The following is a 25396-nucleotide window of genomic DNA, read 5'->3' as shown; positions in this document are numbered from 1 at the left end:
GAACTAGAAGAAATGGACAAATTCCTGGAAAAGTACACTCTTCCAAGACTAAAACAAGATGAAATAGAAAAGACAAATAGACCAATCACAAGTACTGAAATTGAAACTGTGATTGAAAACCTTCCAGCAAACAAAAGTCCAGGACCAGATGGCTTCACAGGTGAATTCTATCAAACATTTAGAGAAGAGCTAACACCTATCCTTCTGAAACTATTCCAATATATTGCAGAGGAAGGGACACTCCCAAACTCATTCTATGAAGCCACCTATACCCTGATACCAAAACCAGACAAAGATATCACACACAAAAAAAGAAAACTACGGGCCAATTTCACTGATGAACATAGATGCAAAAATCCTCAGCAAAATACTAGCAAACCACATCCAACAATACATTAAAAGGATTGTACATCATGATCAAGTGGGATTTATCCCAGGGATGCAAGGATTCTTCAATATCCACATATCAATCAGTGTGATACATCACATTAACATATGATCATCTCAACAGATGCAGAAAAAGGCTTTGACAAAATCCAACACCCATTTCTGATAAAAAAACCCTTCAGAAAGAGGGCATGGAGGGAAGGGAACCTACCTCAACATAATAAAGGCCATCTATGACAAACCCACAGCTAACATCATTCTCAATGGTAAAAAGCTGAGATCAGGAGCAACACAAGGATGTCTGCTCTCGCCACTACTGTTCAACAGTTTTGGAAGTCCTAGCCATGGCAATCAGAAAAGTAAAAGAAATAAAAGGAATCCAAATTGGAAAGGAAGAAGTAAAACTATCACTATTTGCAGATGACATGATATTATACCTAGAGAATCCTAAAGACTCTACCAGAAAACTGTTAAAGCTCATCTATGAATTTGGCAAAGTCACAGGATACAAAATTAATACACAGAAATCAATGGCATTTCTATATACTAACAATGGAAGATCAGAAAGAGAAATTAGGAGTTCCCGTTGTGGCACAGTGGTTAGTGAATCCGACTAGGAACCATGAGGTTGCAGGTTCGATCCCTGCCCTTGCTCAGTGGGTTAACAATCTGGCGTTGCCATGAGCTATGGTGTAGGTCGCAGATGTGGCTTGGATCCTGCATTGCTGTGGCTCTGGCATAGGCTGGCAGCTACAGCTCTGACTAGACCCCTAGCCTGGGAAGCTCCATATGCTGCAGGAGCAGCCCAAGAAATGGCAAAAAGACAAAAAAAAAAAAAAAAAAAAAAAAAAAAAAGAGAGAGAGAGAGAAATTAGAGAAGCAATTTTGTTTACTATCGCATTCAAAAGAATAAAATATCTAGGAGTACAACTACCTAAAGAGACAAAACACCTGTACTCTGAAAACTATAAGACACTGATGAAAGAAATCAAAGATGACACAAATAGATGGAAAGACATACCATGCTCTTGGATTGGAAGAGTCAATATTATCAAAATGACTATACTACCCATGGCAATCTACAGATTCAATGCAATCCCTATCAAATTACCAAGGACATTTTTCACAGAACTTGAACAAAATATTTTAAAGTTTGTTTGGAAGCACAAAAGACCCAGAATAGCCAAAGACATCCTGAGAAAGAAAAATGGAATTGGAGGGATCAGGCTCCCTGACTTCAGACTATACTACAAAGCTACAGTCATCAAAACCATATGGTACTGACACAAAGACAGAAATATAGATCAGTGGAACAGGATAGAAAGCCCAAATTTAAACCCAAGCACCTACAGCTAACTAATCTATGGCAAAGGAAGCAAGGATATACAATGGAGAAAGGACTGCCTATTCTATAAGTGGTGCTGGGAAAACTGGATAGCCGCATGGAAAAGAATGAAATTAGAACACTCCCTAACACCACAAACAAAAATAAACTAAAAATGGACTAAAGACCTAGATATAAGACCAGATACTATAAAACTCTTAGAGTAAAACATAGGCCAAACACTCTCCGACATAAACTTCAGCAACATCTTCTCAGATCCACCTCTTGGAGTAATGACAGTAAAAACAAAAATAAATAACTGGGACCTAATTAAACTTAAAAGTTTCTGCGCAGCAAAGGAAACCGTAAACAACACAAAAAGACAACCCACAGAATGGGAGAAAATCTTTGCAAATGAATCGACTGACAAGGGATTCATCTCCAAAATTTATAAACACCTCCTACCACTCAATACCAAAAAAACAAACAACCCCATCAAAAAATGAGCAGAAGATCTAAACATACAATTCTCCAGAGAAGACATATGGATGGCCAAAAAACACAGTAAAAGTTGTTCAACATCACTCATTATTAGAGGAATGCAAATCAAAACCACTATGAGGTACCACCTTACACCAGCCAGAATGGCCATCATTAAAAAGTCTACAAACAATAAGTGCTGAAGAGGGTGTGGAGAAAAAGGAACCCTAGTACACTGTTGGTGGGATTGTAAATTGGTGCAACCACTGTGGAAAACAGTATGGAGATTCCTCAGAAAACTAAAAATAGAACTACTATTTGATCCAGCAATCCCACTCCTAGGCATCTATCCAGAGAAAACCATGACTTGCAAAGACACATGTACTCCGATGTTCATTGCAACACACTTTTCAATAGCCAAGACATGGAAACAACCTAAATGTCCACTGGATAGAGGAGCAGATCAAGAAGGTGTGTTACATATACACAATGGAATATTACTCAGCCATTAAAAGGAATGAAATATCAGCATTTTTAGCAACATGGATGGACCTGGAAATTATCATGCTAAGTGAAGTCAGTCATACAATGAGACACCAACATCAAATGCTTTCACTGATATGTGGAATCTGAAAAAAGGACACAGTGAACTTCTTTGCAGAACAGATACTGACTCAGACTTTGGGAAAAACTTATGGTTTCCAAATAAACAGTTCAGGGGGTGGGGGGAGGCACTGAGTGTTTGGGATGGAAATGCTGTAAAATTGGGTTGTGATGATCATTGTAAACTATAAATGTGATAAATTCAGTGAGTAAATAAAAAATTTAAAAATAAATAAATAAATAAATAAATAAATAAATAAATAAATAAAATATTATGATAAAGTGGAAGGAATCCTGATTTAGGATTCAAAGGGTAAAACAAAATGAAATAAAACTACTCTGGCTTACAAACCTTGCTGTTTCTGAATTGCAGTTTCCTCATTTGCCAGATAACAAAGATAATCATATCTAATAATATTGACCTAGTTATTAGGGCCAGGGTGATGGCTTTAAGGGAGAAAACTGTCACCCCAGAGTATGTCTCTAGGGCATGACCATTAATTCAGGCTGATTATTTCCAAGGCTCAAAAAACTTAGGAAGAACTTTTGACCTCCCCACAACTGCCCAAAAGATAGGTAAGAGAGCTACCACCATAGATAGCTATAGTTTGAATTAAGTGTGTAGATAGGAAGGAACCTAGCAAATTCTGTTTGTTAAAATTCCTGCGTCCCATTATTTCTGCATAGCACAGCAAACAATATGTTTATCCAATAGTTGATCTTTTTCATCTACCTGTGAACTGCTTTCTTCCTCTTAGACTCATGGTTTAGTCTCAAAGCAAGACCCCAGCCATCTGCTTTTTTGTCTTCAGCTTAAGATGATATTTAAGATGAGGGTTTCAGCCATTTGGGGGAGTCCTTGATTTTCTTGAGTTTTTCCCATGTATAAGTGTTATTAAATTTTTGTTCAATTTTCTCCTGTTAATCTGTCTCATGTCAATTTAATTCTCAGGCCAGCCAGAAGAAACTAGAAAGAAAATTTCTTCCACCCTAACAAGACCAAATGAAATGATGCATTATGCATATGTTGAAGAGATACAATTTTTTGAGCAGGTTAAGGTAGCTGACTTTGAATAATGTATCACAATTGATAAGCAAATATTAGAAATTAAGTCAAATAAATTATTGAGACATTATGGTAGAGTTAAGGACAATTAATAATTCTAGTTAAGAGAACTTCTACACACAATTTATCAAATTCTACTGAACCAAATAATTTTTTTAATGTTTTTGTTATTTTAAGCAATAGATGTGCATAGGATTTGGTGTTCTGACAATTAAGTTGTAACCTCCCTCCTCTAAGAATGGACTGTATGAAATATGTACCAATCAACTATTTCAGAAAGACTGTTATCGATAAGCTGTTTTTAAGGAGCATGTGTATTTTCTCTTTGTCCAGAAAGTGAAATAGGCAGTACTTTGCAGTTGGGGTTGGGCTGAGGGTGATTAATAGGTGGGAACTTTTGAGTGTTGAAGAATGGTTATCAGCCAAATTATAAAGCGGCCTCAGTGTGGAAACAGTACCTATCCTCCAACAGCTTGAGTAGATAAAGGACAAAAGATGGAGGACTTGCCAGGCTACTCTATGTGCACAGGCATAGTGGGTGAGAATATGGGTAAGCCACATGCTTAGAATTTTGTCCTTTCTTTACAACTTCTCAGCATAGCGAGATTAGAAAAACAGCCATCTACATTTTGTGGCTCAGTTTCACGATTTGCAAAACTATGATCATCATAGTAATAGATCCAGTTGCATTGGGTTTTTATAAGAATTAAATGGTGAAATATGTGTGTTAAAGTATACTTGCTTATACATATTTTAGTGTTCAAAGTAAATATTTTGAAAATATTGGCAGTCCCTTTGGAGAGAAAATGACATCCCTGCCTCACTGAATTTTGCCATGAACTTGTAGAATCATTTGTTTATGTGAAGATTACACATTCTTGACTTATTAACTCAAAAGTATCCATGTGAATTTCTTTGGCCAATGGCAGGAAAATATATGGGAAAATATTACTTGCATCACTTCTGGATAACAGCAAATAACTAGGATTTGTTTTTTATTGTGTTGTATTTTGTTTTGTTTTCCATTGTCCTCAGTCAAGAGATCAGTTAATTTTAGACAGAGGTTGTTTCATCAATCTGAGTTATGGAGTGAAAACTGAATATAACAGTCACTGCCAACTAGTGATGGGTGTAGGGTGTGAAATTTGGCAACAAAAGACTGGCTCTCTTAACTGATTCACAATTTGGTACTTAAAAATGGAGGATGCCATAAAAAAAAACCAAAAGACTAAACAGCTGTGACATCAACAGAGAGGAGGTCTGTGAGGAAACCGTTACTGGGTGCAAGAAGGATGGGAAATCTTGTTAGGCAGTAATTAATAATTTAGCAAAACTGCTATCTATAATAACATGGAAAGTGAAGACTATACCAAAAAAACTCATAGCTCTTGATGAGAGACTTAATAATGTGAATAGTATCTGCCTCCAGTAGAAGGATTATACATCTCCACATAATTAACCATTAGCAGTCTTGTGACTTGGTTTTGTGAATGAAATATGGGCAGAAAGTTCCCGTGTCTCTTCTGGGAGAAGCACGAGCATACGACTTTTTTTGCCTGTCTTTTCACTCTTGACAGAAGAATGACACTGCCCCAGACAGAGGCTATCTTGCCATTCTGAACTGAAGTGAAAATGATGAAGAACAGAATTGGAATGGATCCATGATGGACATCCAGTGTGAGTAGGAAAATAAACTTGTCGGTTATAAATTGTTGAAATTTTTAGCTTGAGGATGCATGCATAAAATAAACCTAGCTGTCCTCACTGAAGCAATAAGTGAAAAACTTAAATAGTTCCTGCCTAAGTTTCACATAAGTGTTATTATATAACAATTATTAGCATATGTAGATGAGAATGATGGTGATGATACAAGATGATTCCATGTGTAGGAAAGGAGGATTATGCTAATGCTAAGAGGGGTGAGTCAAACAGTCAATGAGAATGTGAGGCATACATTTTAAGATAATTTGGAAGGAGATAATGCTCTTGTGAGAGTTAAAATAAAAGCTGAGATTTATCGTATTTGAATATAATATAGAGTCCTCGTTGGTAGCACTGGCTCATCTTTAAGTGATGAAAAGTAGATCAAAATTTCAGAGGGAGGGAAGCTGTTGGAGTCGATCCATTTTAACGATTAAAATCTTTGAGGAAATTGGCTCCAAATCTAGTGGTGTGATGGTAAAAGTTAAACAACTGGCTCTGGACTAGGGGTACTGATTTGTTGCATTTGCTAATTTCTGTGGTATAAATACACCCACCATGGCCAATTTCAAGCAAGCAATATGACGTAACTCAACAGGGAGTTGGGGAGAGATGCACAGAATTTGCTCTTATGATCCCATGTGCACTCTGGCTCCAGCACACCTGTCTATGGGCTTCACTGGCAGCTGAGAATTATCTCGAAGGAGCACTCTATAGAGCAAGATCTGACCAATTCTGGAAGAAAAAGCTCCACCTAATACTAACCCTGATCAGCATAGAAAATTTGAAAAAGGAGAGCTCTGGGTAGCATTTCTCTCTACCGAATGCCATCAGTACTGCAGCCCTGCAAAACAGATTTTTGATAGAATGAAAGGAAAATACTTAAAATTAAAAAAAAATGAAAAGCAGGGTGAGGGGAGATAAACGAGGATTGTCGTCTGAAAAGAAACCACTCTGATCTCAGTCAAAATAGATTATTTTGACATTAGTCTGCTGTTACCCCTGAAAATATATTTCCCCACAAAATCCTGTCTTTCTAAATTGAGCTGTGAGTTGGTAGTGGGTAGTGCCAGGTGCAAAACAGATGAGGATGTAGCCAGAAGTACCTCTAATGCATTCTGTTATTAGAAGTCTTTGGAAGAGTAATTTGATGGAAGCTTTTCAACTTTTAGGTCACTAGTTTAAATTGAATCTCAGCTGATCATGAGCAAAAGTGTATGCTTGGTGGCCTATGAAAAATGCCTTGATGGTGTCATCCTAGTTCCTTCTAATAGAGACTGCCACTGCAATTGGCACCCTTTCTTTTGCTTCTACCAGAAGCACAAAGGGTGAATAGAAATGTCATTTCAAGTATGTTCTCAGCTTTTGTGCTAGATAAATTTGAGATACGAAAAAGGCCAACTCCTTTTCATCTTTAACTCACAGGTAGAATTATTCTCCTAGAATGTCGTTCCTAGATATGTCTGGATTTACTGAAATGAAATCTGAGCCATCTTAGAAGTAAAATTATATCTTACTCATAGAAAGTTAAATTATACAAAGGCACATTCTTAAGAAATATTTAAAGGTAAAACAGGTAAAATTTCTTGGCCAGGATCTCACAAATTTAAGATTTATTTTTCTTTTCTTCTTGTTTAAATAAATAAATTCCAATCTATGTAAAGAGGGATTTTCATTATAACATAAATGTACTTAATATTTGTTTTTTTTATACTTTTATCATTTTCGTAATTTAACTAGATGCTGTCTCCCTCCAAAAGAAGCTGTAGAGGGTTTTTTTTTTCTCATTAAAATATCTCAAATGTCCTTATTACTAATATGTATACTTTTACATAATTTCGTTTCTTGTGTTTTAATAGTAAAACAACAACAAAGGCAAATTATTTCTTAACCTGGAGAAAAGCAACAAAATAAATATCAGGGCAGAGGCAAAGAGAAGTAGCTGATGGCACCAACCAAATTTTTGACCGTCTCAGATAGGTGGGATATAATGGAATGAGCCTTGTTTTGGAAATAATGAGAATTAAATAAAAAAAAAATGTAGGCCTCATTTATTTTCTATGAGGGTCACTCTCCACATCTGGATATTAAGGTGGGTATGTTTCATAATTGCATTCTTTCCAGTGTAAACATTCTATGGAAGCTTCACTTTTATATGATCAGAGTTTAAGTGAGAGGGTATCTATATTTAAATGGGATTTGAATAAGATGTAGCTATGCCTCATGTCACCTTATTGGATGGTAGATCAATTTTCCTAAATCATCACATTAAAATCTCTCCTAACCTTCAAGGCCAGCTTCCTGAATTCTCATGTCAACACTTCCTGCCATTCCCATATAACACCAGGAGAAGATACATTCTCTGTTCTCTGAACATTCATAGGTAAAATAATATGTCATGTTATAGCCCCTATGATTTTTACAGCAAGTGACAGTTATTATCAATGCCACTGTAGCCCAACTTGAGACTGTAGATTCAGTTGAAAATATAGCATTTTCTGGCCAAATGTGTTTTAGTTAGGGATATATAAATAGTGAAAATCAACTTATTGTTCTTCAAGTAATTCATATGCCCATGAATCAGGAGCTGCAAGGGAAATAATCACCTAAACCTACCCTGTTCATCTAAACAAATAAACCAAGGCACAGCAATTATAAGACTTGCCCATGGCCACAGAATGAAGTTGTCTGCCTCAGAATTAGAATGCGTACCATCAGCTGGTGAATCTAAAGTTATTTTCTCTGTACAACACTGCAGCAAAAATAAATCCTGCTAGGGCAAAGGAATCCAAGACAGAAAATCATAGTCAGCTGCAGACTCTTTGGATGCAAAGTGCAAAATATTCAAGTGCATGTTTCCAATCCCTTCATTCTCTCTTGTAATGATTGCAGCTAATCCCTGCCAGCTAGCATGCATTCTTCAGTAGTGGCAATCAATAGAATAGATTAGCTGTGGAAGCTCTCCATCCATATTATCCTGGGCTTCCTTTCCAGATGGAATTTTCATTCATTAGCGTGTAAGCAGACATGTGAGGTTTACGCCCCCCACGCACAGATATAAACCCATTAGCTTCAAGGTTGCTGCTAGAACTTAATACACACATTAAGGAGCATACCTGTAGATTTAATAAAACAGCACCAATCCTCATGGCTTCACTGATTTCAAGGCTATACATCAGCTGTGGGAAGCGAGGCGGGCTTTGATTATTTGGAGGAAGCACTTCAATGTACACAGTGCAGATGGAGTGCCTGCAGAGAAAAAGAAGCAAACAAGATGGGTAAAAATTTACATCACGTTTCATGACAGACTGCATTTGGTATTCTGTTGTTGGGTTTACAGGAGGGGAAATTCTGAATTTTTATATAAAATGATAAAATAATTCAGAATGAAAGGGTGGAAAAATAAAAGCTACTACCAAAAGATAATGTTTTTATGAAGCTATCTTAGTAAAAGAAAAAAAATGCCTCAGGTACCAATTTTTCCTTAGATTAATAACGTGAATTAAAATGGAATAGTTGTACAAATAAAGCTAATAAATTAACTTGTCTTGATTTCTTCCTTTATTTTGTAATGCTTCCCTATTAGTAAAAAATATGTATATATTTTATAATCTGGTAGAGCTGTGTTTGGGGCTCTCTTCCTATTAAACCAGTAGAGGGAGTATTGATTACAATAACACACAAAACAAAATATGGGCTGTGTTTTACTAGTTTAATTGCTGACATCAACGGCTTAATGAAATGCATGTCAAAAGTCAGAGCCATAAAGTAATTATTGGGTAAAATATTTGCAAACAAACCAAACCTGCTTTTAAATCTTTAAAGAGTATAATATGAAAGTTTAGAAATTAGATTTAAGCCTTAGACTGACTTTTTTTTTTTTTTTTGAGGGATAAGAAGGCATTCTATTATCATAAGGACAAAAACATTAGCATGGACATAATCACTTTCTTTTGCAATATTTAAGGTCTGAAATTTCTTTACACAGCAAAAGGTAAAGAAGCAAGTTGTTCAAGGTTTGTACAGAAGAAACATTGGCTAAAATAGGTTAATGATACCTGGGAATTTACAAAGTTAGCCTTCTGTCTTGAACAACATACTGTTGCTGCCCGAGTTGTATATTTTAAATGTATTTTAATAAAACCATGCCTTTTTATTCAAAACACAATTTCTACTTGGCGGTTTGAGTTTTCTTAAAGAAGGCCAAAGCTCTTTGTATAAACTGCTTCACCTAAAAGACATGATCACCAGAAATATTTTTCTGAGATTATTATACTATAATACTGTATTTTAAAACTTTTAAGAGGAATATAGATCATAGGCACTGAAAATGTCATTTTAGTTTGTCACGCTATAATATACCTAAGTCCAACTAGTTTCTGAACATATTCTCAGTAGACCTGTAAAGTATTAAGCACCTCTAAAAAGCTGCAGTGACTTAAAAAAGTCATACTTAAATTTAACGCAATGTTTTCCAAAGTAATCTCATTTTAAGTGAAAATCTCTTAGACTTCATAATCAGCTAAAATATTTACCTTCATTCTTTCTCTGATTTTATCTCATGATTAAAATTTGCCAATAATCAAATTATAATGGCTTTTCTTTTCAAAATATTTATTTTTACAACTTGGGTTTTAAGGGTAAGATGTTTCAAGTAGGTTAAAATGGATGAACAAATGTTCCTTCTAAACTTAGAGATATTAAGCTTAACATATAGGTATTATAATGGCTAGATGCAAAAAGAAAAAGAAAAAGAAAAAGAAAAACACAGTGAAAAGTAAAATATCAGGAAGTGACAAATCAAGTGTGAAGGGTCCCAATTCTCCCATTGCGGGAACAGAGTAATTGTCAATATGAGGAGGGCCTATTACCCTCCCAGGTGGAGAGCTGATTCCACCAGCAGTCCCTAGATATGTACTACTGCAGACATTACCCTTCATAAGCCAGGGTTGTTCTAGTATCTGCTGTCTATCAAGTTTTTTAAACATTTTAAAAAACCTCTTCCTTTTTGCTGCCAGAACATTCTCTATGCACAATAACTTCTACACCATTTACCCTATACGGTATTGGTTATAACCCCAGCTGACTGATGTTGAGCACAGGGCTTGTAACCATACACTCCGGTGTTAGAATTTTGATGCTACCACATGTGATCTTGGGCATGTCACTTCTCTCAGTTTCACTGTTTTCATCTGATAAGTAAGAGTAATAATAATGTCTAAGATTAGCATAAGGATTAAGTAAGATTTTATATACATGTATGTGTATGCACATGTGTATGGATGTGTGTGTGTGTCTGTGTATATATATATGTATATATATACATATATATATAGAAAAGCATGTTATGTATCAGTTATTATTGATAACTGTTCAAAATAAGGCTTCTCATTCTATTCTATGGAATGGAATAAATAAGCTCATATTTATCATACTCACTTTACCTTATTCACATTCTTTAAAATGTTTTAGACATTTTAATTGCATCTTTTCATCTTCTAGGCTAAAACCTACAGGCACAGTGGTAGCACACCTTCCCTTTCCAGAGTAGAGTGTTTTAGTGTTATGGTTCTGACACACTGGGTTAGAATCTTTTGGTGTGACAGAAAATCTACATTTTCCATGGATACACTACACTTCCATGGATCCTTCTACACTTGATTTAGAAGACCTCTCCCAGAAGTTCATGGGAAGTATGACATGTAGACTCATCTGCTAAAGTTAGAAGCCCAGGGTATTCCTCTACAGACTGACCTAAAACGCTCCTTAATAACCCTGGAGGCCAGAGAGTCCCTCACGGATTACCTTTTTTTAACCTAGAACACACCTGTACCCCAAATTCAAAGTTTCCTTTCTAAAAGCTAGGCCTTGCCTGCTTTTGAATATTCTTTAGAGCTTCAGCTTACTGGTATGGAACACATAAAAGTCTTTACCAGAATGAGTCTGTCTGTTTTTGAAAGTATATATACTAAACTTATTATACTTTGTGTATTTCTTTATATCTTCCCCCTTTGACTATTTTCCCATTTTAGAGGGCTAAACTGTTTACAACCACAACACTACAATAAGGACCTCTAACTCAGATGAAGCTTGTGTATTTGTCAAAAAGTAAAATGCAAAGCAAAAAGGACTCTCTTCCCCAAAGCAGAAGAGAGCAAACAAATGACCATATCCTTCCTCTGCCCTTATGCCTTTGTTTCCTTTGCTTCTTTCTGGGGTAAGTCAAATGGTAGCATTGCTAATCATGTCTCCTTTCCCTTTGACTTGCATCTTAGAGCTGTTCGAGGAAGATTATATTCCAAGATCTTGCATTTTTCATCTTTAACATCCTGGCACTTCCCTACAATGTGTTTAAGTACCAACCTTCTTCAGGATTACTGCCTTTTAAAATGCCATTGCCTTTTTATCCCTGATGTCAGCATAGTGTCAGAGTTAGCTTTCCTAAAACTGAATACCAATAGCATTACCAATAAAATGATGTCATTAATGCTGTAATAAATAGCAGTAATTCAACAGCATCAGTTATGCACATAATAAAAACAGGATACTCATAAGATAAATAATAACATTCCATGTGAACATTTTGTATTTACATTTTATAGCTAGTCTTAAATGCATAAAACTGTGAATCTGCATAATACAAATTTTATTTCTGTAATATATCCAGTATGATGTAGATAAATCTCTATTTCTAAACATAATAATCATATTTTTTTTATTTCTCCTTTGGTGATGAGGTCAAAGTAGAACAAGAGAGGTGATGTAATTTCTCAGATATCTCATGATTTTAAAAGACTTAGAAACCATCTAGTTTAACTCTCATTTTGCAAAAGAAGATTAGAAAATCAGAAAAATTAAGTGACAGAATCAAGGTTATAAAGTTAATTACCAATGTCAGATAAACTAAAAGGCAAGACTTTTGATTTCAAAATCTGCCTGCCCTTTCACCCCACATCCTACACATTTGGGAAGTAAAGGGAGATTTTTTTAGTTATCTGTTTTTATGTGTTTCTGTGTGTGAGTATAAAACAACTGTGATTTGCAATTAAGAATGTTATCTTCTAAGGATGACCTGACCCCCTTGCTGTACAGTGGGAAAATAATAATAATAAAAAAAAAAAAAAAAAAAAAGAATGTTATCTTACAGGAAATCATACATTTCAAAACTTGGGCTCAGGTTATAATATCATGATTAATTTTAATTATTTGTATCATGAATGAAATTTAATCCATAGTACTTTGTTTTTAATAGCAAAATAAAGAATAAAGAATAGGTTGTAAAGATAGACCTAAGAAGTTTTAACTTTTGCAACGGTATAAATTTTAACAATTTAAAAAGTCAAGTTTTTGGGCTATGACAATAGTATCCAATAGTATTTGAGAAGATGTTTTTGACATTTAGAGGACTGTGCAATCTGTATAGTAATTTTTTTTGAAATGTGTCCACATATGCTATAAGGTGTCTATTTTCTACTTCATTTCTAAGATTAAGGTTCTAGGCATTTGTATTGCTTTCACTAGTAGACTTGAAACAAAGACATTATCTTTCTCCTTTGTCTCCCAACACTGTGCTAGAAAAACTATTTACAGTCAGTGTTCACAGCTTCTATTTTACTATTTAGAAGTGCATATAGGAATCCACAGAAGCAAAAATTTCACATTTGAAACTAACATAAAACATCAGAGAAACTTCTCAGGGGAGTTACAGGGACAAAATGTACTTAGGTGTAAAAACCACAGGGCATTACAGACAGGGAAAAATACATGTGCAAATTCAGAGAGCAATATACAAGAAAACTATACCTTTTGTACAACTCAGGAGAAGGGTATAAATAGGGCAATGGTAGGAGTTGAGACCAGAGAAATGAGCAAGGGTTAGATCATTTGGGGAATTTTGTGCTATACTTACTGATTTAAACTTCATCTTGACAATGGGAATAGGTTGATAGATTTTAAGCATTTCTTACAACACACAATTTTTTGCCACGTCTCTGTGTCTTTGCTTTTATTGTTCCTTCTGCTAGGATATCTCACTATGTTTCCTGTCCATGTTCACCTGCCCTTGTAATTATCTACTGCTCTAGGTCCAGATTTACCTGTGCCTCTACATAATGCTATGACGGCAAAGATTTCATTTTGTGTGATATACCCAGTGCCTCCCAGAAGGACAGAAATTGTGGAAACTCAACATTTTTGTTAAAATGAATACTTCCATCATTTTTTTATTACTGTCAAATGTATCATGTGAAGTAATTTTTAAAATATGTATTCACGATGGAAAAATAATTTTGAGAATGGGTGATTTAATCTTGTGTTGGTTAGATATAGCCTTCAGTTCCAAGAAAAGAAATTGACAATCAAAAAAAGATGCCATGCTATGCATCAACTGTTTTATCATAATTTTTCTTATATTTGGGAGTAGGGACTGTATTTTATTCTCTACATTTTCATAAATATTTAGCAGTACTTTTTATTCATGTTAAGATTAAATATTTACTTAAATATTTCAATTAAGTAAAAGGAGAACTACAGACACCAAGTGAATCCTATCTCAAAATATCATAATATTGTTTAGTCTTTTGGTTTTTATCTGTTCTCTTATGCTTATCAAAGACTAAAGAAAAATACTCAAACAAAACCACTACAGACTCTGGTTCCTCTTACTCTCTGAATCTTTAGCTAGTTTACTCAGAATAACACTTACATAAACAGTTAATTCATGTTATCTTCATTTTGAGAGTAAATGTTATGGAAATTTACAAATTGAAGTGAATGATTTGAAAAGAACAAGACAGAAAACTGCCATTGCTTTTAGTGTTATTATTTAATTAGGCTTACATGTCGCTGTTGCTGGCTGGGTCAATTCATAAAATACATCACAATCTATAGTCTTATGTTCAAAATTCTCCAACAGTATCTTCCTTTCAAAGGAAATACTGAAAGCAAAGCCTCACAACTCTTCAGTTCATTCATCAACTCAATTTGAAAGATTAATATTCCTCCAGAAAATAGCCAATGTCATTTTCCTACAGGGAACAGGACATTATCTCAGCACGTAAGATGGAGGAATATGGATTTTATTCTCTGCAGGTCCCACTTGATGTTTGACCAAACATTATAAGGTGGTCTTTTAGTGCCCAAACCACAGTCTATAAAGAAAACAGTGAGGCTAGGTCAACTAAATGCCTAGTATCACTGAAATGACATGGAGATTCAAATTCTGAAAATGGCACTTTGTTTCCAGGAATGGAATACAATTTTACTCAAGTAAAAAATCTAAGTACAAATTACTGTAGGCAAAAGCTTATCTAGGCAAATTAATGATATGACTTGCAAATAGGAACTAAGAAGTGGATTTAAAATCTCATTCATTGAAAGTCAAAGTGGTTTAAAACACATATCAAACCACAGTATGGAAGCATGTACAGATTAAACCTGATCTATTTAGCACAACACTCTCTTCAGTGAAAAATAAATAAATGAATAACTTTATAGGACCTTAAGAAAAGTTTAAAGGATAAAAATAAAAGATAGTGGAGTTTCTGTTGTAGCTCAGTGGTAATGAACCCAGCTGCTTTCCATGAGGATGCAGGTTTGATACCTGGCCTTGCTCAGTGGGTTAAGGATCTGGCATTGCTATGAGCTTCGGTGTAGGTCACAGACTCGGCTTGGATCCTGCTTTGCTGTGGCTGTGGCATAGGCCTGCAGCTAGCTCTGATTTGACCTCTAGTCTGGAAACTTCCATATGCCAGGGGTGCAGCCCTAAAAAGCAAAAAATAAAATAAAAGTCACCATTACTCTTATAATTAGCATTGATAATCTTATTATTAAGCAATTTTAGTATTCTTTTTCACCAGAGTAATAACTATTAAATGCTATGGATATGGAGCAAAGTGGAGGAGAATATTTTAGAATCCAAGTGTTTTGAGTTCAAGTTACGGTTTTACCACTTGTTTATGAAAGTGAGCAAGGGGGCACTTAGCCAAGTATTTTATTTTCTTTCAGGCTCATATTTTTGGTCTGTAAATGTAAATTCAGTCATGCAAGAGTCACGATGTTGTTATTAAGTTTACAAATTATGTGTGACAACAGCTTGTACAATGTCTAACCCTATCACATTCTAATTAAATAGTATCAGTCATCTTCCACTTCCCTTCAGAAAAATCCAGCATGAATAATGCTATGGTTTAAAATTCATACAAAATTCGATTCTTATTTCAGGTTCTATACCTATTCACTGTATAAAAGTATTCCATGTATTTCTTCACAAGAAGCAGTCCTTGCCCATTTTCTCACATTCAGGCAAGTATATCTATTTGATTTTTGAATATATGAACTATGGCCAAGTATAACTAAATGCATCCAAAATTAAACTCTTCCCTTACACTCAAATATGTGTACTGGAGTTCCTGTCATGGCACAGTGGTTAACAAATCTGACTAGGAACCATGAGGTTGAAGGTTTGATCCCTGGTCTCGCTAAGTTGGTTAAGGATCTGGCGTTGCTGTGAACTGTGGTGTAGGTCGCAGATGCAGCTCGGATCCTGCGTTGCTGTGGCTGTGGTGTAGGCTGGCAGCTACAGCTCTGATTAGACCCCTAGCCTGGGAACCTCCATATGCCATGGGAGCGGCCCTAGAAAAGGCAAAAAGACCAAAAATAAATAAATAAATAAATAAATAATAAATAAATATGTGTATCATATTGATATTGCTACCACTCTGTAATCTTAGACAAAAACCTGGGAGGTTTTTTTTTTTTTTATTTTTTGGAAATTCCTTCCCTTTATCTGCCCTAAATAATGGCCCAAGTCAAGCCATCAGCAACAACATTCTAGTGGCAGTATTCTACCTCATTTCTCTGCACTATAGGCTTGTCCCTCTTAATCTGTCTTCTGTAAGGACACCAGAGTGATTTTTATGGAAACTAAAATCATCTTGCATGACTTTCTATTTTGAAGCCCTTCCAAGAATTCCTTCTATTAACTGGATAAGACTAAGCTTCTTAAGAAAACAAATTAAATTTTCTATGATATGGCCCTTAACTTTCTTATCCTTTGTAGAATCTTAGTTTATACACTTGTAATATTGACTGACTTGTAACCATCAAAAACACCAAGCTATTACAGATCTCTTAGACAATGATGGAAACAACGTGGCATACTTTTTTTTTTTTTTTGGCCTGGTCAACCACTATTTGTTCTTCTAAACTCACGTTAGGCCTTCTAAATACGCCTTCATTTTGGCCAGTGCCCTAATTAATGTCTTAGAAAGCTGAGAATTTACCATAGTAAGTTGAATTTAATTATTTATATTTCTACTTTATACACTTTAATATAATCTTTCTTTTGGCCTGCAAATGCCATTACTGTATTTATCTCTGTATTCCCAGAATATAGTTAAAAAAAAAAAGGCAGTTATGTGATAAATGGTTTGTTGGACAGAATATAAAATCTTACTATCAGACAACAATTTTTTTTTAACTTTCAGAGACAAAGTTAGATAGAATTGGTGTATATTATGAAGGAAAGCATAGCAATTTCAAATCTGTCTCCTTGTTTCAGGAACTTTAAGTATTTTGACTTTTGCATTATGCAGTCTCTTATTCTATTTTATTTATTTAAAAACCAAAAAATGACATTTAAAGCTCAGGAAAACAAATAAAAAGGATGCTTTGGAGTTCCTTTATGGCTTAGCAGGTTAAGGAACTGGCACTGTAACTTGCTGTGGCCAGGATTCAATCCCTGGCCCAGGAACTTCTGCATGCTGCAGGTGCAGGCAAAAAAAAAAAAAAAAAAAAAAAAAAAAAAAAATTCTTGTTTAGAACCTAGGGCACTCAGGAATTGTTCTGGCTTCTGGGGAAATGAGACAATCAAAACACAATGATTATTGTCCTTGTGAACTAACACTCTAATAAGGAAGAAGCAAGCAGACAGAAAACTTGCTACTCTAAATTAAAATATATATAGCATATCCCATGGTGCTATGTTCAGTGCATTAAATAATGCCAGGAAAGAGATATAAGAATATTGAGAGGCTGATGTAATTGTAAATAGGTTGTTAGAAAGGGCTTCACAAAGTGATGACTGGGTAAAGATCTGAAGGAAATTAGGCCACATAGGAATCTGAGAGAGGAACCAATGCATGCTGAAAGAAGATAAAAGTCAAGTTTCAAGCCTCAGGGACAGAAAGGAGGACACTGTGATAACTGGGTGGACTAAGAGGGGTAGAACATGGCAGAAGACCAGGTAAGTGTAAAGAGATGACAGGAGAGAGTGTCACTTGGCTGGTGGCAGTTGAAAAACCATGCTAGGCCTCATTGACCTTTTTAATGATGCTGCCTTTTACTCAGAGTGAGATGTGAAAGGACTTGAAATCTTGAGCAAAGGAAAGAGGTTTTTCTATGTTACCAGGATCACTCAGGCTACAGCATTGAGATGAGACTGAAGGGGGTAGAAGCCAACGTGTAATGATACCTCTAAGCAGAAGGGGTTTTCAGCACTCCAGACTAGAGAGAACAGTGACTTGGACTTGGATGTTAATAGGGTTTCTGAATATGTTTTTAGGGCAGAGCTTAAAATTATTGCTCAAAACTGTATTTGGAGACTATATGTGAAAGGAAAATAAGCATTAAGGATGGCTTCAGGGATCTTTGGTCGGAGCAACTGCAAGTTTGGAGATGCTTCATACCACATATTGGATATTGAAGTTATTATAGGCTTCAAGTTCCCCTCGAGGAGATTAAACCTCAAAGCCTCTGGCCATGTCTTATTGTAATGCCCCTTGCCCTATCTTGAGCAGCCTGGGCTGCTCACTCTCTACTAGGGAAGGAATATAGCCTATTCCTCACCCCACCTCTTTATAACCTGTTCCCCATGCAAATAAGGTATCCTGCCCAAGACCAATTGGAGGATTAAATACGCCCCATACAGAGATCAAACAACACTCTGACCTTACACATGGTGTAGGGGGCTTGCGCAGGAGAAACTGGGTCTCCACTCAGGTCTGCAGCAAGGGGATATAAAAACAACTGTAAAATGAGGAGGGCTATCTTTTTCACTCTTACGGGCGCACATGCATGCGCTCTCCCTCCTGCTCTCGCCCTCACTGAAAATGTACTTCAGCTTTAATAAATTTGTAAAATGCCTACTGTTTCAATGTTTTGTTATAGCAGGGCAGAGACTGAGGAAACTGCAATTTTTTTATTCCGGAACATACTCAAATCAAAGTCACCAAGAATTTTGACAAAATACTATTGTAGTGAATGTCAAGGAAACAAGAACTAAACTCTTTCAGAGTGACCTTCAGGTCTGTAGATGACAGTGGGAGACAAAGTTAGAGAGAAGAGGAGACAATGGGGTGGAGACATGCCATGTGAAGATGATAGCTGCAGGGGAGAGAACTGGATAGAACACTTTTTTTTTTTTTTTTTTTTCATTTTACTGCCAGACCTGCGGCATATGGAAGTTCACGGGCTAGAGGTCAAATCAGAGCCGCAGCTGCCAGCCTACGCCACAGCCGCAGCCACACACTGGATTCAAGCCACATCTGCAACCCATATTACAGCTTTTGGCAATGCCAGACCCTTTACCCACTGAGCAAGGCCAGGGATCAAACCCACATCCTTATGGACATTATGTCGATTTCTTAACCTGCTAAGCCACAATGGGAACTCCTGGATAGTACATTTTGTTTGTTTGTTTGTCTGTCTTTTCAGGGCTGCACCCGTGGCACATGGAAGTTCCCAGCGTAGGGGTCTAATTGGAGCTACAGCTTCCTGCCTATGCCAGAGCCAAAGCAACACCAGATCCGAGCTGCATCTGCGACCTATACCACAGCTCACAGAAGCACCAGATCCTTAACTCCCTGAGTGAGGCCAGGGATCAAACCCGCAACCTCATGGTTCCTACTTGGATTTGTTTCCACTGAGCCATGATGGGAACTCCAGTACATTCTTAAGTAATGAGACTGAAAGAAAAATATTAAGAAAAAAGAAAGACTAGTTGAGAAATACCCATGAGAAACTACGGGGTCCCACCAAGTGTCCATGATTGATAATAAGGGGGCTGTGGAGAGAAAAATCTCTCATTTAGGTGTGCTACAAGGGGAACAATGTCCTTTTCTCTGCTCTCAAAGTGGTTTTAATAGCTAATGGTTTTGTTACAGTTCTCTGTAACCTGGCCCTGCTATAGTTTGGGGTAGTATTTTCCTCCATTGAATTGATCTCTTAAGAATTCTTAATCTTGGAGGTCAATTTTGGTAAATTATATCTTCTTGAAGAAGTATACAGTTCATTCATACTTTCAAGCTTTTGCATCTATTAAAGCAAAATGGTCTCTTAATAAGTCTTTTTTTATTTATAAAGTATCATAATGACTATATAAAACCTTCATAAAACTTTCTCAAAAAGAAAAGCACAGGCTAATTTCACTAAACAAAATACCCAAAAACATAATTTAGACATTTATTTCAAGATTAAAACATTAAGGTCTAGTGAATTTTAAATCAAGAATGAAAAATAGATTTATTTTAGGAACTATATTAAGATCAACCATCCTTGCATTACCTCAAGATCATCACTGTCTTTATAGATGATGGATATTTATTTGACTTGAATAAATGATCATTCTTATTTTTAAAAAGTTAATAAAATAAGAATAGACGAAAGCTTTCTTAAAATAATAATTTTTTTAACCAAAAATAAATATACTAGGGAAACATGGGAGGCACTCCCACTCAATTCAAAAAGAAGGCAAGCGTTTTTACTGGAAGTTCTAGCAAATGAAATTAAAGAGAAAGAAAAAATAGAAAGAAGGATATATAATTATCACTACTTATAAATATATACTCTTAGCCAATATATTAAAATCAACTGGAAACCTTTAAAAACATAAGAGAATTAAATTAGAAAATGGGTTAAAACCAAATAGATTAATAGCTTATACATATATATAATATGTAGTATATATGTGTGTCAACCAATTAGAAGAATGAGATAGAAGGAGTCTATTTATAATAAAAACAAAATATATAAAAATCCTAGCCAAAAATGTATAGGAGATATATAAAGAAAATATTTTAGAAATAAAACCTACTAAATGACACAAAAGAAAACTCAGTAAAAACAAAAAGTTCCTGGGAAGAAAGATTCAACATCAAAAATATATAATTTAACCCTAACTAATTAACTTATAAATTTAAAGTGTTGTTAATAAAAATATAATTTTTAAAAAAACACACTGAAATAGCTTATAAAAGTCAAAAAAAAAAAAGAAAAAATTAGCAGAAAGTGTGGCTGAGATATTTTTAAAGGAAAAATAGCATTGAGGTAAGTTAACACCACCATGCTATAAAGCATAGTTTAAAATCTTAACAATTAAAATTGTGTGATAATAGCTCATGACGAATTGTGTGAACTAATGGAACAGAAGAGAAAGTCTAGAATTCAAATTCAAATACACGAGAAAATGAATGATATAAGAAATATAATATCTCTAATGGGAAAAAAAGATGATCTATCTAATACATATTTTGTGAAAGACAACATAGTTGCAAAAAAAAATGCTGTTGGATCAATACTTCCTATTGCAACAAAGATTTAAACATACAGTAGGAATCCACAAAATCACTAGTAGAAAACAGAATAATCTGGGTTTAAGAAATCAATAGAAAAATGGGCTAAGAGTATCAACACAAAATTCACATGAAAAATAATATAAGTGGTTCTTAAACATAAAAAAAATATACTTAAACTCACTTATAAGTAAGTGGATAAAAAAAAATGTTATGTTTTACTTACAAGCTGGCAAAAATTCAGAAGTTTGATATGACACACATTTAGGGAGACAGTTTGAATTAGCCATCCTCAGACCTGGGAGTTAGAATTGAAAATTGTTGCAAGCCCCATAGAAAACAATTTGGCAGTTCTCTCTAAAATTTACAATCACATATGCCCTCTGGTGTAACTTCTGGGAATTTAACCTATTGATATACTCTCACATGTTTGAGATGGTACGTGTTCAATGTTACTTCCTTCTTTCTTTCTTTTTTTTTGTATTTTCTAGGGCTGCACCCACGGCATATGGAGGTTCCCAGGCTGGGGTCTAATTGGAGCTGTAGCCTACACCACAGCCACAGCAACGCTGGATCCGAGCCACGTCTGTGACCTACACCAAAGCTCACACCAACACCAGATCCTTAACCCACTGAACGAGGCCAGGGATCAAACCAACCTCATGGTTCCTAGTTGGATTCATTAACCAATGAGCCATGATGGGAATTCCCAATGTTACTTATTTCTTTACTGTCAGTTAAAGCAAGACTGAAAATTAAAAGTCCACCGATAGTGGGTTTCTTAAACAATATTACATATTTATGAAGGAATATTATGTAGCTGTGATAAAACAAAAAAGTTTTAAAGGAATTACCCAGTATGTATATTAAAATAATCCTAAAACATATTGTGAGGGTGAAAAAAAGCCAGGAAGGTCCAGCAATGTATTGTTCATTCACATTTTCTTAGAATATATGCTGAAAATCTGGAAAGAAACCCATAATCAACAAAAGGAATATTTCAGGTGGGAGACCAGATAGATGCAGTTAGTTCTTTTACTTTTTTTCTCTCTTGATGTTTCTCATATATGAGATTATATTACATATAGGTATATAATATATAGGCAGATCTTCTAGATAAATTATATACACCTAATTTTTAAATAATTATCCAGACAGTGAGAGAGGGCTTAAAAACCTGAGGTATCACGTAAACTCTATCAGCAACCTTGCTTTTCACTAATAAATTGGACACATGCCTTTGATATTTCTCAGTTCCCACCCCCCTGCCCCCAACAGAGACATGCATCCTTCGCAACTGCGAAAATCACAGTTAATTATTTTGTGGTTTAATCTTATTTTATTGTACTTTCCCCACAGTTTGACCAAAGAAGAATATGCAGCTCCTGAGAATCTGGTCTCTCTGATTTTCTGATTTAATTTAGATGTTTATAGGATAAAAGAATGCTTGCTGTGCTTCTTAAATTTAATTATGGGGTTAAACTGGAGGGATGAAAAGACTGCATTGGTTCTGATATAAATTACCTTCTCTCTGCTGGAGGAGCATTATCCGCTGCTTGGACGGTGAGCGCATATGTCCGCCCAACTATCAATTCCACCCCTGGAGCGATGGTGATAAGCCCTGTTGTTTTATTGATGATGAAGTCTCCCTGAGCCCCAACCAGGATTTCATATGTGATCTCCCCGTTTGACCCTTCGTCTGCGTCGACTGCAGTGAGCTGGAATTGAAAATCACAACATAAATCCTCTCTGGACTCAACTTTTCTCCATTGTGTCATTTTTTCCCCAAACAAAAGAAGCTTGCTTTCAAAAACAAAACAAAACAAAAGTAAAGAAAGTACTTTTGGCATATACACTCCTGTTTTCTTGAATTGAGGCTACTGTGTTCTGTTTTGATAGTGAAGCCATCACAGCAGGAAAAGCTATTTTTCCTTTTCTTGTGAGAGTGATAAAAGTTTTGGATCTTAAAGACTATTTTAATTTATTAAAGGAAAAAAAGAGGAAAGCCCTAACAGCATATCTAACATTTCTATAAGAACTTTTTTTTCTCTATCTTCTGACTTGTTTGCAACAAATACATACACCTGCAAAATATGAAATAAGTAAAGGTTGCCTATATTACTTCCATCTTTTCCTTTTGCTCTATTTTTTTCCCACTCATAATGTTTTCCTTCCTATCCCCCAGAGCCTCTCTTGTCCTGAAATTCCTTTTTTTTTCTTTCCTCTTTAGGGCTGCACCTGCAGCATATGGAAGTTCCCAGGCTAGGGGTTGAATTGGAGCTATAGCTGCTGGCCTATACCACAGCCACAGCAACTCCAGATCCCTAACCCACTGAGCAGGTTCAGGGATTGAACCTGCATCCTCATGGATACTAGTCAGGTTCCTTACCGCTGAGCCACAACAGGAAATCCAATGGGATTCTTTTTATTTATACATGGCTTTCAGAAAGATTCTTATAATCTTGTTCACACTGACTTTAAAGGACTTATAAAGCTTAAAGTATTACCTTCTCAAAAGCAAACAAATACATCTCCAGTTGTAGAATATCTAATTAGAAAATTAAAATATCAAGCCCAGGCATTGTTTTTCTTGAGAAAAAGGATTCAACTCAGAGTCTCTGAAATAATACCACATAAGCATCTGTAAGCTAATTTGCACATATTCATAATAATTTTGGAGCAAATGGTATCCAACAGTCTAGACTATTTTGGGTCATTATATATGAGAAGAGGAATTACCATTATTACCTTCATAAACCAAAATTAAGGCAATTATGATTCAATATGTTAAATAAGGCTCCTTGACTTCCTGATAAATATAATTAATAGGAGGGAAAAAATGATTCTACTGGAAAATCTTATAATATGCATTGTACGAAGAGTCACAGAATTTCTGTTTTCATCCTTTGACAGATGAAGAAAAGAAAGCTGGCTTCAGTTTACACATAGGAGGAAAACACACAGGATTGCAATAAATAAAGTTGTAGAAAAAAGTCTTATTCACTGACATATACTTGTATTATTTCTAATTCATAAGTTTCACCTCTATAAAGTAGTTGTTCATCATCTGCTGACCCTTTTGGGTAGCTACTGGACATTTTAGTGCACTTTCTTAGATATAATGTGAGTGTACACATTTACCTTGAAACTTGAATTAAATTTCAGGAATGCTGTGTTAATTAATGACCCATTCAAAGGATCATGTTAGCTATCCTAATGCAAGTAAACAAAATACTTTACACATTCCATCATGCTTAAGAGGATATAATGTGCATATTCTATTTCTATTTTTATTATCCACTGCACTTAGAATAATAATGATCATAGAAGTAGAAGCAAAATAATTGAGAGGAAAAAAGGAAATTTGAGAGGGAAGCATAAATTCAGCTAAGTCTGAGATTGGGTATTTGGGGGTGGACAGATGTGGTTGCCAGAAGGAAAAGCATTTCATGAAATGATTCTGGGACTTGTGTGAGAATGACAGACACAGGGCCTAAAGGCAAAGGAAAAGGAAACAATTTGCAAAAACAGTCAAAATGGGTGATATATGTTTATGGAGAACTATTCAAGCCAGATAGACTCATTCTCTTCTGTGTGGATAAAATTAGAAAATTAGAGGATAGTGGTAGCAGAGAAGATACTAGTTTTGATTATAGCAAATCACTTAACACAATGTCTCAGGAAATCTTAATTAAAATTCAGCTCAAACTGGATTCAATATTAACATTCTTCCTGAGATTTAAATTGGCTAAAGGAATTTAATGATAAATGGCAATGCATCAAGAAATGTTGAAGAACGTGCTTTAGGGATATAGGTATTATGGCTGGTCTCATTTAACATTTTCACAAATGATACTGGAAGAGAGGATAAGCTGGATGATAATTAAGTTGAAAAAGACACCCATTTGGGAGGTGCTGTAAATACCAAATAGTATTGCAAAGCACAGGTGATAGAAACAATTCCCAAACTGCACAGCCAGCCAACCACAGATAAGATAATATATTCAGGGAAAACAGTGCTTGCAGGAACCATTAGCAAGTAGGAAGTTTAACAACTAAGCCAAAAATGAATTCTATGTTTAAGTTACTTAAACAACTTTATACAACTTTTTAGTCTTTCAGCACTAAGTAATAAAATAATGGGTAAGAATCCACGTAATTGAGTCCCTATACATGCAAACAAAAATATTTAAAATAAATCATTAGTGGTCCAAGATTTAAAAAAAGGAGCTGAGACACTGGCTCTGAATACTCTTAAAAATGATA

General features: G+C 35.3%; 1 protein-coding gene across 34 annotated transcripts in view; it reads right to left on the bottom strand.

The window, feature by feature from the left end:
* The window catches only part of PCDH15 (protocadherin related 15), a 1617506-nt gene that overhangs the window by 252940 nt on the left and 1339170 nt on the right, over window positions 1-25396 (bottom strand). For all 34 annotated transcript variants that reach the window (XR_014827612.1, XR_014827610.1, XR_014827605.1 and 31 more), the window contains 2 exons: window positions 22655-22848; window positions 8678-8810 (listed from right to left, as the gene is read on the bottom strand). Coding sequence is in view for 13 of the 34 variants with exons in the window: in XM_084996683.1 (XP_084852809.1) it covers window positions 8678-8810; window positions 22655-22848 (327 nt within the window). In the remaining 21 variants the exon portion in view is untranslated. The remainder of the gene's footprint in view (window positions 1-8677; window positions 8811-22654; window positions 22849-25396) is intronic.

The sequence above is a fragment of the Sus scrofa genome, chromosome 14 (genome assembly GCF_054392235.1).
Source record: "Sus scrofa isolate SSC_HxYL_T2T_F1_AM1 chromosome 14, Sscrofa_HxYL_maternal_Yorkshire_Landrace_v2.0, whole genome shotgun sequence".
Taxonomy (NCBI): Eukaryota; Metazoa; Chordata; class Mammalia; order Artiodactyla; family Suidae; genus Sus; species Sus scrofa.
The sequence above is the reverse complement of the archived record's forward strand: the minus strand, read 5'-3'. Positions and strand labels throughout refer to the sequence as shown.